Source organism: Falco naumanni, chromosome 18 (genome assembly GCF_017639655.2).
Source record: "Falco naumanni isolate bFalNau1 chromosome 18, bFalNau1.pat, whole genome shotgun sequence".
Lineage (NCBI taxonomy): Eukaryota > Metazoa > Chordata > Aves > Falconiformes > Falconidae > Falco > Falco naumanni.
This window is the reverse complement of record NC_054071.1, coordinates 3,404,305-3,417,683: the sequence shown is the minus strand read 5'-3', so window position 1 is coordinate 3,417,683 and position 13,379 is coordinate 3,404,305. Positions and strand designations below refer to the sequence as shown.

The 13,379-nt window shown below is 59.5% G+C and overlaps 1 protein-coding gene across 1 annotated transcript in view; it reads right to left on the bottom strand.

The window, feature by feature from the left end:
- The window catches only part of ZNF385C (zinc finger protein 385C), an 80,691-nt gene extending 67,567 nt beyond the window's left edge, over window positions 1–13,124 (bottom strand). Inside the window, exon 1 of the mRNA XM_040617132.1 lies at window positions 13,047–13,124. Coding sequence (XP_040473066.1) covers window positions 13,047–13,083 — 37 coding nt within the window. The 5' untranslated portion in view covers window positions 13,084–13,124. The remainder of the gene's footprint in view (window positions 1–13,046) is intronic.
- Window positions 13,125–13,379: the final 255 nt, after the last annotated feature.

The following is a 13,379-nucleotide window of genomic DNA, read 5'->3' as shown; positions in this document are numbered from 1 at the left end:
GCCATGGCTGGAGGAGAGGCTGGTTCTTCCACAGCGGCATTCCCAGGGTGAAGCTGGGGAGCTGCCGTTCCTCCAGCCAGGCGCAGGATGCAGCCCCGTGCTCAGCGCTGCCCGCCAGCAAATTCCAGGCGATAGGGAAGACGGTGGGAAGGTGGCCCGGGCAGAGGTGCTGGCAAGTCCACATCCTGGGATGCACAGCCGCCAGACACCACGGCCTGTCCATGCCAAGGGTCCGAGCTGCCCATGGGTGGGCACAGAGCCACCCTCGCAGGCAGGATCGGCAGAGGGAGCCAAGGCACGGTCCTGCAGGCTGCCTCCGCTGCCCGTGCTGGGGCCGGCATCCCAACTGGAGCACCAGCAGCTGGCCAGTCCCTTGCCAAGGGCGAGTGTTGCTCCCGAGCGCACAGGAGAGCTGGAGGGGCAGCACACACTCCAAACAGGGACGTGCAGGAAGGGTGGAAGAGGAGCCCCTCATTTCGACCCCTGCACACGTGCCCCCATGCTGGCTGCAGCCCTGCACGCTACCCAGATGCTCGGTACCCGGGGAGGGCAGCCGGAGCATCACCGAGCGGTGGGCGCGCAGCATGCCAGCCCTGCGCCAAGCAGCCAACACCGCAGCGCCCGCATCCTGCGCCCACCCCGCCGAGCCCAGCGCTGCCCTGGCACCAACCGCGGCCACCCAGGGCCCCGGGCACGCCAGGATGCGAGCGGAGGACAGCGGCGAAAGGCTCGTCTCTGCTGGCAGCTGGCGAGAGATGGAGGCGTTGCTGTTATGAAAACATGCGAGGGCTGTGTCTGAAAACATTGCAAGGAGCCAGCTACATAAATAGGCCCTTTATGGCTCTTTCCTGCTCGGAGACAGGCCCTTTCACATGCGTTTGGCTCCGGCACGGCGGGGTTATTCGGCTAAAAGAGAGCTCTTCGTGTTGGGCGCGGGGGGAGGCAGGGAGACATCGGCACAGCCCAACCACCCGGCTCAGCCCCACCGCGCTGACACCCGCCCGGGATGGGGAAAAAGCTGGTTTGGGGCCGGTCAGAGGGACAGCAGTGATGGAGGTGGCCAGGTCCAGCACCAATAGAGCCAGATGGGCATCAGAGATGCCACGTGGTGCCCAGCCAGGAGCATCCTGCGCCTGCCCTGGGCCATCCCTTGCGGCAGGGCTGGGCTCCAGGACAGGACCCCCCCTGCACCAGCACAGCACCAGCAGACAAAGGGCCCATCCATAGCCCAATTCCCCACTGTTCTGCACCAAACCCAGAGAGGCCTCTGCTCCACGCACACAGCCATGATTTGCAGACTCAGGGCTACCCCACAGCTCCCAGCTCCTTTCTCCCCCGCAGCACCCACCCCCCTGCGAGAGTGAGCCTCTTCCAGGGATGGAGCAGCCGATGCTGAGCTCCCGTGGGCTCGCTGGAAATGGGGCTGTGCAGGGAGCTATTTCTGTCTGGAGGCTCCAGCAATGTGACACCCACCTGCGCCCCCCCCCCGCCCCGCCAGCAGCATCTGTCCCCCTGCGTTTGCAGCTGCAAATGTGTTGACACCTGAGCAATAATCCCTCTTTCCTCATCCGAAAGGCTGTGAGGCAAGTGGCAGAGCAAAGCTGTCCCCCAGAAGATGCCTGCTGGCACCTGGGCTGGAGGAACCCGTACGCGTTCGCAGGCAGGTTTGCAGCCCTGGCTCGATCCTTTCTCAGTATTTCCAGGTCACGGTCACACATTTGAGAAAGAACCGTGGCAAATCCCAGCTCTCCAGCAGAATTTTCTGCTTGAAGGACAAGAACCTCCGGCTCAGGTGATGGGGACAGGAGGCAGCTTCGCTTTCCCAAATCCCGGGATCTCAGACGTGCCTCCACTATGGTCACCCAACCACGGTTCCAACCCCCAGCAACCCTTCCCGAGCAGAGGATGCTCCCACCACACCAGCACCCCGTGGAAAAGCAGCTCGCATCCCTCAGCAGGAGATGCGATGCCTGTGGAGAGGGGCTACAGGGCAGGGACAGGACACAGTGACATGGGACACAGGCAGCAGCTGCTCCGCTGCCACCACCTCTGTGGGGAGCACACCTCGGTGCTGCAGCACACGGGTGCTATTAATCAATGGGTTTGTTAGGGAGTCATCATTAATTGAGCACCTCCGGTGGCTGTAGAGCCCGATGATCCATCTGGTGTCAGAAGCTGCGCGTGCAGCAGCAGCTCTTTATTTCTCTCAGCCACATCTATTTAGCGCAATTACAATTCAGTTTATGCCCCCTCAGCAGCAAACGTCCCCCCAGTGTGGGAAAGCTGGTGACTAAAGCAGCAAGTGAATGATTAGTGACTCAGCGGATAATTTTGCTCATCTTGTGGCTTTTTTTAGAACGGGGCGGACAGAGCTCACACAGCAAACCCTCGCCTGGCACTGCCACCGCTCCCACCTGCCCGGGGTGTCCCAGACTGGGATGGGGGAAAAGCTGGTTTAGGGTCGGCCAGAGGGACAGCAGTGATGGGGAGGGCCAGGTCCAGCACTGAGAGAGCCAGGTGGGCATCAAATGGGCCCGGCCAGGAGCATCCTGCGCCTGCCCTGGGACATCCCTCACGGCAGGGCTGGGCTCCAGGGCAGGACTGGAGCTGGGTAGCTCCTGGGGCTGGGGAGCTTCTGCAGACAGGCATTCGCTTGATGCAGTTCTCAGGAAATAAAAAGAGAAGAAATCAAGGCTGCCAAGGGTTTTGGCTTTTTCTTAGTTCTCCCTTTCATTTTTCCCTGGATGACCTGGGAAAAGGCAAGGGGAGTGCTGCAGCCCCGGTTTGCCAGGCGGCACCGGCAGCCCTGGCAGCACTCGCCGCGTAGTTCACGCCACGCTGGAGCTGACCCGGCAGCAGCTTTTGTCAAGAGCAAAGCACTAAGCTCTTGTCTTAGCAGTAACTGATGTCTGAAAACACCAGGTGCCGGCTTGAATTAACAAGCTCTTTGAGCTGGAATTCTGCTGCGAAACAAGCCAATATCGGGGCGAACGCTGCCGGGGAGAACCTCTGCCCAACTCTGGGCAGCTCCCAGCCCAGCTGCCAGCATTTCCAGACCTCCAGGTCATCAGTGCTGGAGCAGAGGTTGGGGTCCATGTCCTCGGCACTACCACCATGCCTGCACCGATCCCCCTCCATGTCCCCAGCACAGGGCCATGGGCAGGTGGTCCCTGCCCCAGTGCAGCCAGCAAAACCAGTGCCCACCACTCCCACCTGCCCTGGGGAGCTGCTGGTGTTGATGGCAGGTGGTCACCCGGTGTTGCCAAATGCTCTCACGGGGCTGGACCAACACGTCCCCAGAGCAGCTCCTGGGGGTGGCAGCCCCAGCCATCACAGCGGGGTCAGGGAATTGCTGCCTCCTTAAAGCAGCTTCATTTTCACTTTCTCTTTAATGACTTCCCAGCTGCTTCCCCATTTTAGCCGATAATGGGACTTCACTATCTATCTGGGTTTGAGAGTTGCTTGCTTTGTTCAAGCTGAAGAAAATCAATTCCCCTCTCAGTCAAGTCTTTCCAAGACAGATGAACTGAAGATCGCGCCTGCCTGAGCAAAATATTTATTCAGTCTGAGAACAGATTTACTTTTGAACCTTCTATAAATACAGCTGAGGGCCCTGATTTAATCCCTTACCAGAAGACCTAATTTTATTTGGTTTATGTTTTAAAAATTCCTCCCTTTTCCAACGCCTTGTCAGCAGGTGAAGAAATGCAGTAATTTTGGCAATGCATAGAGGACTCCGGACTGCAGCCGTGGCTGCTGGGGCTTCCGTGTATGGTCCGCGAGACCCCTGCGCTGCCGAGGTCTGGGGTCTGCAGGGCCTTCCTGCTCTTGATTACTGATTTACACCCCACCAAAGCGCTGCCAGGGGCCGGGTCAGGCAGAGGGGCCAAATTCTCCACAGAAGCATCTTTGTGACCCTGCCCACACAAGCTGTCCCTGTGCTGGGGGCAGAGCCCACTGTCCTGACCCTCTGCAGCCTCCCAGGACCAGCGACCACCTTCATGCAGCCCCCTGCTCCACGCCAGCCCCCCAGGACCTACCACCCTTCACTCCATCCACAGCCAAAACGGGCTTCATGTGCCATGTGCTAATTAGTATCCAAATGGGCTGGCTGTTTATTAGTGGTGCAGCTGGCACTGTGCCACCAGCCAGTGCCTCTCCCCATCGCCCTCCCTGCAGGGGGACACACTGAGTGGGGACCCTGCTGCAGCCCCACGCTGGCCCTGACCCCCCGGACCTCCATCCTCCCCTGCCTGCTGTTATCTCCGGCCCTCCACAGCCCGCGTTATCTCCTGCGGGGGCTGCAGAGGGGTTGGGCGCCCCGCAACTGGCAGGAGAAGAAAAAGCTCCTTTGTCACCTGGGGGTGGGGGGTGGGCAGTGGGGAATTGCCTCCCAGGCACTGGGGGGGACGCTGCCGCCTGTCAGCATCTCACCGTGCACGCTGCCACCTTCCTCGCCAAAGAGAGGATTTGCCCAAGTCTTTAGAGAGGGGGATGCTCCCAAGGATGAACCAAAAAGGTTTCCCACTGCTAAGCAGAGGCCAAACCCAGGCAGGTGCTGGAGATGGATTTCCCACCGCCAGAGCCCACCTCGGTGCTTCCCCCGGCCGCGCTCGCTGCCGCATGGAGCCCACGGGCACCGCAGCAGTGCCAGTGTCACGAGAGCTCCGGGTGGTGCAGGTGGCTGCCGGGGCTCTGCAAATCCCCTTGACTCGTCCACTGCCTAAGCCTGCACTCATCCTGCCCTGCGAGCTCCCAGCCCCGCAACGCCACGTGCCTTCCAGCAGCAATGGAGCAGCACAAATAATCTCCCTTCCGCGTCTGGCCGGGGAGGTGAGACACTGGCACGGATTAAAGCGCTGGGGTGCCTGTCCCGAGTCCTTCCCTGAGCTCCGCAGCCGCTCCCAGGCAGGAGCAAGCTCGCACACAGGCGTGGGATGAGCAGCCGGACCCTCAGATTTCTGTGTTCCCATTTGAAAAGCCACCTGCCACATCCTCACCCCATGGAAAGCTTCTCCAAAGGCACAGCCTGCCCTACACCATGACTGGCTCGCTAATTTGACACACTTACTAAATTGTTATTATGCCTGTTGGCTAATTGCCTCCTGCGGAAAGTGGAGAGGACAGAAATTTGACATTGAGCTGTGAAAATCTGCATCCCTATGGATGCTGGCTGGGTCTGGGGTGCCCAGCGGGGCTGGAGGGTGAGTGGGGGACTGGAAGCCCAACGGCTGCCAAAGCATCCATCCCTGCCCCACCAGCTGTGGCCCCACGGTCTGATTGCTGCTGCTGCCCCATGCTCCGATGGGATGGGGAGCCCAGGAGCCCTGGTGACCCCCCTGCACCACGTCCCCAGGGCGTCAGGGCTGCCCTTCCCACACCCTGTGCCTTCCGGAGCACAGATTAATCTGGGCACGCTTTAATCCGCTAAAGCCCTTTCGTAACAGCGCTCAAAAATAAGCCTGGAGAGTTCCTAATACTTCTTGAAAATTTGGAGTTGGGATATTTATAGGCTCTGCCCTTGCGTGCAATGAAGTGCACCCGATGATGGGCGGGAGGGCTCTGCTGCTGGGGGGACTGCAAGGTCTCGCCCCCCCCCCCATCCTGCCAGAAGCCTGCTCTGTGCTGCTCCCCCGGCTCCTGCCGGCTCGGTAACAAGCTTCCCTTGTTTGGGATTTTTTTTTTTTTTTTCCTAAAAACATTTCAGGGCTCCTCAGAAGAAACTCCAACTCCCAGTGCACAGACAGGCTCTGTGCTGAGATGTCTTCAGCACTTCAAACGAATGCAAAGCATCGGCGCTCCTGACCAAGACAAACAGCGGCGGTGCCGGCGTCCCCAGCACCACGTGTTCCTGGGGGGACGAGGGCAGGCTGAGGGGAGCAGATGACAAACAGTAAGGGGAAAAGTGACACTTTAAAAAAAAAAAAAAACAAAACCAAAACACAAAAAAACAGCCTGGAGGAGCCCAGCTGCGGTTATTTCGCTTCTCAATAAACAACTGACCCCCCCGAAGGCTGGGGAGTGCAGGGCAGGGGCACAGTGACATGCATGAGGCTCCCGGCTGCCCCACTTTGCTCCCCAGGAACGCAACACGAGGTCCCCCCCCAGGGTCCATCCCGGCCCCTATCAGCATCTCCTCTGCCAGGCTCAGCATGAGGACAAAGAGCCAAAGAAGAAGCGATTCCCTTTGACAGGTGGGTCAGATCCTGCCAGGGGTCGAGGTCTGTCGGTGAGCTCTGCTCCGGTGCTGAGCAGCACTGCTTTGGGCAGGGGCTCCTGGCGCTGCCGTTGCCCCCAGCACAGACAGGACTTCATGTCCTCCTAGCCAGCCCTGGCACCTCAAATCTGTCCCTGAGCAGCGTTCTTGGTTTTAAAAATATTCATTCTAGCTGCCATTCTTCTTTTTTACATCTTTGCAACTTGCAGATTAAAAGAGGAGAGCGCAGCGGATGGTGTTGGTGCTGGATGAGGGAGCGGCACAAAGCCTTCAATTATTTCTCCACTAAGATGGTGGGAAGTTCCATACCCACGAATTACTGCCTGGGCTCGCTGAGAATTACTGAAGCAAAGTCGTGCGAGGAGCCAAATGCCAAAGTTCTGCGCAACGCCGGGTGCCAGAAATTACCCACATCCACAAAAACCCGCAGGGAGCTGCTTGGTCAGGGCCACCGAGAAACATCTGCGTGCAGAGCTCCGACCACATCTCCAGGCACTGGAGCAGCCCCTGTCAATGTCACCGTGCCTTGGGGATGTGCCACACAGGGCAGAGCCAGGTCACTCATGCTCTTCCTCAGCGGGGCCACTGCTGTCCCTCCTTGGGACCAGCTGGCAGGTGGCAACGGGCAAGAGCAGCCGGGCAAGGGAAGAGGGATCAGGTCCCCCATGCGCATCCCTCCTTCACAGGGATGGACCTGGCTGCTGACAGCTTCTGCTCCACTGGCCAGCAGGAGCGTTCCCTCCACACCAGCCGTCACAGCCCGCAGGCTGCTGGTGAGGCACACAGAAATCCTGGGAAACCAGTCCCACCGAAGGCCGTGGCACTGGGGCAGGGTCCTGCCGCTGGCACCACCCCGGGAACTGCTGCTGCCCGGAGGAAAGAGCTTGAAGTGTTTCAGACAGAAATCCCTCCGGGTGCTGTACCTTGCTTGCCTGCAGCCAGCATCAACGCCCTGGCAGGATGAGGCCAAGGCCTGTTCAGCTTCATCCCTCTTCTGAAAGTGGCTGGGGTCTCACTTTGGAGGTCTGGTTTCCAGTAACCACTACTGGTGGCCACCGGCATCTCTGCCATGCTGGTCCTGGGCTTGGCGGGGTCCAGGGAGCAGCCAGACAGCCAGGGCAGCAACCTCAGGGCACCTGCAAGGACCAGGTCACCGGTCTCATGTCTCTCCTGCTCCAACAGATAAAGGGAAAAAATAACCCTAAAAAGCTCTTGGCCCTTTGCCACTCAGTTTTACAAAGATGTGACCCGCCGCTCCCCGCTGCAGTGGGCTGCGTTACTTTCCCCAGTTCAAAGGCAGAAGAGGTCTGAAAGAACTGGGAGGTGAAAGGAAGGTGAAAAGCAGCTTCTGATCTTGCACTGGTGAAACCCACCCCACATTCAACAGCTCCGTCATCCCCCACCCATGCGGAGCAAGAGCCAGCAACCAGACGTCAGAGCCAGAAATACCCAAACTGGAAGAAGAACGCTGGGGACAGCCAGTGGCATCTGCCCCTCAGTGCTGCATCAGCCCAGTGCCCTCCCCCCTCCCCCCCCCCGAGATGCCCCAGCTCATCCCCTGCCCATGGGTCCTGCCCCCAGGTGTGCCAGCCCGGAGCTGTGCCCAAGCGATAAACCCCCCAGTTACTGCCTGTCATCCTCCCCAGCTCCCCAGGGCTCCTCGACCTGCTGATACTGGGTGACTCCCACAGCCTCGGAGATGCGACGCATTGGGCTGGGAGCAGGAGGAGCAGGCGGCGGGGAGTGGGTCTGGGGGGCTGGCGAGGCACCCCCCCCCAAACCCTGCGCCACGTGGGCTCCCACCGGACTACCAGACTCACCCGAACTGGGAGGGGAGAAAAACCAGCCCAGTGTGGGGGATCCATTCACATGGAGCAGAGGGTGCCTGGAGCAAGAGGGGCAGGAGCCGGCAGAGGAAACCACATAGGACGGTGGCAAAAGACCCTTCGCTCCCCACGGCCACGTCGAGCCGAGCCGAGCAGCCCCCTCCTGCAGGTACCTCCCCTGGGCAGACAAAAAGCATCTCCGCAGCCCAGACCCCACGGAGTATGAAGTGACAGCCTGGCGCTCAGAGCCAAGCCCAGCTAAACCCAGATGGCTGTAATTCCTCTAGGATCAAGCCTGTTGGCCAAAGGAGCCCCGCGCTTCGCCGTCGGAAGCGGCAGGGATGCTCAGCCTCCTCGGCACCCCGGCTGCTGCAGCCTCTACAGAGGTTGGCAGCTCCCATCTTCAGGCGGATATGGGCACCGATTAGGATTTAACCTCAAAACGTTTCCCCTTGCAATTTCCAAGTGATCTTTCTTATCAACTAATTAAAAAATTTCCATAATTAGGCCAGGGGAAATCATGACTCGGGAACGTTCCCATTTCAAAGCAGCACAGATCTGTTCTGCATCGAGGGCTTGGAGCCCCCGCCGGAGCCAGGCAGCCCCCCCACCCCACCAGCACTGGGGCTCAGCACACTTGCCCCATTCAGGCCCTGCAGCCCCAAGAGCTTCAAATCCCACAAGGAAGATCCTGTTGATTTCCCTGGCCCCCCAGATTGTCCACGCTGCCCAGCCTGGTGGCACGGCAGCACCTCCCGGGGGTCCTGCGAAAGCCCCTCTCCCCGGCACCTGGCCGGTATTCATTCTGGGGAAAAGGCTGTTTACATTGCAGGGGAAAAAAAATGATTCTTTTTTTTTAAGTAAGAACCAAAACCCAACCACAAATGGCCCTCTGGCAGCAGGGGGACCCTTCCCTGCCTTCAGACCCTGCAAAGCCAGGGGTGCTCGTGGGAGCATCCCCTCCATCCCTCGGCTCTGCAGAGCAAAGCGCCGGGGTGCTCAGCCCCCATCCCCTGCCTGCACCACGGGGCAAGAGCCAGGCCAGCCCCCCCGCCGTGGCCCTGGGGAGCAAAAGCACCTGCCCAGCCCCACAGCCGCGGCCAGGCTGGGCACGCCGGTGGTTTGGCGACGGAAGGATGTTGTAATGCCTCCAAAAGAGAAAAACCCACATCCATGGCATCCCAGGGGAGCACTGGGTGAGCTTCCCACTGGAAACCGGGACCATCTGTGGGTACCTCCCATGCCTGCAGCTCGCCAGCTGAGTGGCTCAAGGCTCCTTAAATACGCAGGTACTCTTTTAAGACTTGCAAATAAATTGTTGTGGTTCTAATAAAAAATGAGCACTTGTTACCATGCAGCCGCAGACTGGATTTCCTTGAGAGCACAGATATAGTTCTTGACAGGGGCTTCCTGGCACATAAATTATGACACTATTTTGGAGGCAATCTCAGAACATCAGGCTAAGAAACAGCCTTTGTACATCACAATATTGTTTCTAAATTGACAAATAGACCCTCATGGGCTTCATTACCCTGCTCCGGGTGCACATTTTTGCATTTTTATTTTCCCTAGGAATGATTAAAAAAGGGCTGCAGAACTGTGGGCTCTGGGTTCAGAAAATTCAAACGCCAGCCCCAACTGAGCTGAGAAACAAGAAAAGTAGCTTGATGGGATGCAGAGCAGAGAGAGGGGCTCTCTATTCCGATGATGTTGACATCTAGCACACTTTGCGGATTGTCCCGAGCTTCCAGGACAAGTTTGCTTCCAGTCCTGGAAATTCAACAGTGTAAAGCAACTTGATTAACATGTTCAGTACTGGACCGAGAGCATCTGTGCAAAGGTTCTTATTTATTCAATAGTAGATTTACACTGTGCACTTGTAGAAATACGCAATCTCCCCAGAAATGCCAGATAAAAGCCAAAGCAAGGGCAAGATCTTCAGAAATACAGCAAATAACAGTCCCAAGACCAGGATTCCTTTAGCGGCCACCAGCTGATGTCCAAGGGTGCTGGGGCAATACTTCAGGAGTATTTTGGGGTTGGAATGGCCGTAGACAGCCACAGCCAGGTGAGCTCCTGATCCTGCTCTGCTGGGGCCACATCAACACTCCAGGCTCTGCACCAACCCACAGGGATAAACAGCAGGAGGGTGCAGCTGGGGTGGGCTGGGGCAGCTCTGCCCCGTCCCTGTCCCCATCCCCATCAGCCCATTGACGGGACGCTTGTCCCATGCCACAGTGGCTGGGTAGACCAGGCAGCCAACCCCAGATAAACAGCCCAGGGAGCAAACCAGCCTCAAAACACAACCCGGAGGGGAGCACTGCAAGCGGGAGGGGAAACCCCACAGTTTTGGGTGCAGTGCTGCTGTGCAGCCCATTCAGTTTTGCACCTCAAGTTCTGCGGTATTTATACTCCTCCTTGCCAGCAAAAATAGACTCGGCACGTCTGAGTTGGGTGTCTCGCTTCTTTGTGCTGAAAGAGACAGGAGAAGACAGGCAGGAGGGGAGGGATGGCGAGGCAGCCCCGATCCAGCCGGCAGCACACGCTCCAGTGGGACGGCATCTCCTCACAGCATCCACTGTCAGGCTTTGCCGAGCAGCCGGACCCCCAGCCCTCACCCCCCCCCAGCCACAACACACGTCCCTGCACGGTTGAGCAACGGGGACGCAGCCCCGAGGCCAGGAAGCCACCAGCCCCGACCAATATTTCTTATTTTTGGGACCATTAAGCCCACCAACCTGATTTATCCATACCAGAGACTGGCTGTTTTGTCAAAGCTGAACATCACTCCAGCAGCCAGAGCAGCCCGCTCCAGAGACCCAGCCCAGCACGATGCAAGAGCTCAGGGATGCTTGTGCACAACACAAGATGCACAGCGGGAAGTCACAGCTCGGTGTGACGTCACCCTCCTGCTAACGCATAGCAAAGCCCTGTGCATTTACATACAGAGAGCCACATCCAGGCTTACACCGGGCTTTTTTTAATGCACGTGGCAGATGACAAAACGAGCAAGAAACCCCATGACACACAGTGTTACCAGACCGACTCTGAACTCTACATCTGGCAGGAGAGTTTCTCGGCAGCAGAGTCACACCGGCAGCTACTGAGGGACCAGTGCGGTTGCTGCCATCCCCACGGAGCCGTTTCAGTCAAGTGACAAACATCACTCAGAAAAGCCAAGGCTGGGCTTGGAAAACACCTGCAGCCACTTAAAAAAAAAAAAAAAAAAAAGTCAGCGATGGTGGATTTTACTTGCATTGGCTGCAGGAACTCCTGGCCAGGCTGGCAGCCGGGGACAGAGCCTCATTTATTCACAGACCGTCACATACAGCGGCACTGCCCATTGATGCTATTTTCAGGCACCGTGCCCCACATGCAGACGCAGCAGCTTACACAAAACATCTCAGCTCCCTGTTCAGGCACCCTGGATAATCAAGGAGACGAAGACGGGTTTTGCGCAGCACCGAGCGGCACGAGGCCAGCTCCTGCCTCACATTTTCACTGAAAACCCCACTGCCGTGCTCCACTCGGGGCAGGGGGTGCTGCCAGCTTGCATGGGACCCACAGCCCCATCCAGCCCTCACAGCCCTCGCAGCAAGGTGGCAACAGATCTGGTGCTGATGCCCTTCACACCGGTGAATTAACCCAGAACCCTTAAAGCCTCCAGGAGTGCAAAGCTGGGCCCTAAAACCCTTACCTTCATGCAGAATCATCCCCTGTATTTAAGATGCGTTTTCAAGCTTCACTCTGGAAATAAAAAGCAGCCACACGTGCCAAGGAGAGCCAGGAGTTCAGCTTCTGTGCAAGAAGTTGTTTTCCCACACGAACATCCAGCACGATCAGCACTTGCAGCCCTGCCGCCGCGCCGTCAAGGGCAGGCACCGGCATGCCCCTGCGCTCCGGGATCCGTGGGGTTTGCCAGCCCTACCCCACCCCGATGCACAACTCATCAAAAGCTTCAGCAATAACTGCTTCAAGTTAATAGCAAAGTATATGGCCGGTAAAAGCTGAGGGGATCTTCTGAGTGAGGATGCTGCTTCTGTATCCACATTGGCTGCCACTCGGCGCGTTACGCTGCAGGCATGTGCCCGACCAGGGGGACCGTGCTCTGCCCTGGGCTGCGGCCACGCGAGAGACACGCTGACTGCCCACATCGCCAACAGAAAGTGCTTTTGTAAGGCTTCACTGAAAGTCCTTTTCTTTAAAAGCCGAGTACCCCTTGTGGAGACAGCCAGCCAGCCTCGGCTCCATTTCCAACACAAACCTCTCGGTGCCTCAACCAACGCAGGGACGTGAGCACCCCCGGGCACCCTGCGGCTGAGCCATGGGACGCGCAGGGTGTGCTGAGCACCCCGACACCCTGACCGGCGCAGCAGGGCCCAGGCGGTGCCCAAGGACACAGCCCCACCACCCACCCACCCACCCACGCACGCACCCCCCCAGGTCACGCCACGCAACCCGGCTTGCGTGCCTGCACCTTGGCAAATGACACCTGGGCCCAGGCACTGGCGGCAGACCCAAGCATGCCCGTGGGGATCGCACGCCCCGCACCCCGATGGTGCGGGCACCTTGGCAGAGGGGAACCGAGGGGACACCGCCACCCACCGCACCCCCACGCGGGTCCCACTCCCCGTGGGAAAGGCGGCCCCACGCCGGAAGAAGGGGCTGCAGCCGGGTCCGCGGCAAAGTTCCTCTGCAGAAGTTTCCCTCCTGACCTGACACCTCCCGAGGAGGGGGGGTCAGTGGGACCGGGGGGCTCCGCGCCCCCCCGCCGCCCCGGTGCACGGCGCTGCGCAGCCAGGCTTCCCCCTTCCCAGAGCCGGGATGGAGAGCGGGGACCGGAGCATCCCCCCGGGCGAACATCCAACCTTTCTCCCGGCTCCGCGGTGCCTCCCCAGCGCATCACACATCCCCCATCCCCCTCCACCCCCCCGACAACTTTACTACGGCCGCAACTCTCGGGGGCCGCAGCCCGGGCCGCCCCTGCCCCCCGCCCGCCCTACCTGCCCAGCCGCCCGGCTCCGCCGCCGTTTGCAGCATCCTCCCGCCGGCTGCTCGCTCCCGGCTGGGCGAGCGCGCTCCCGGAGGAGGAGGAGGAGGAGGAGGAAGAGGAGGAGGAGGAGGAGGAAGGGGGGGGGTGAAGGCAGCGCGCGCGCCGCCGTCGCCCCCCCCCTCCCCCCCCCCCGGCGCCCGTACCGGGTGGGAGGGGGGGGACGGCGGCGGCTCCTCCCGCTGCTGCATCCCGCAGCGGGGTCCGGGGGGGGCGTCGCGCACCCCCCCGGTGCCGTGTGCCCCGGGCTGGGACAAGGCTGCTGCAGCCGGTGGAGCGGGGTCTG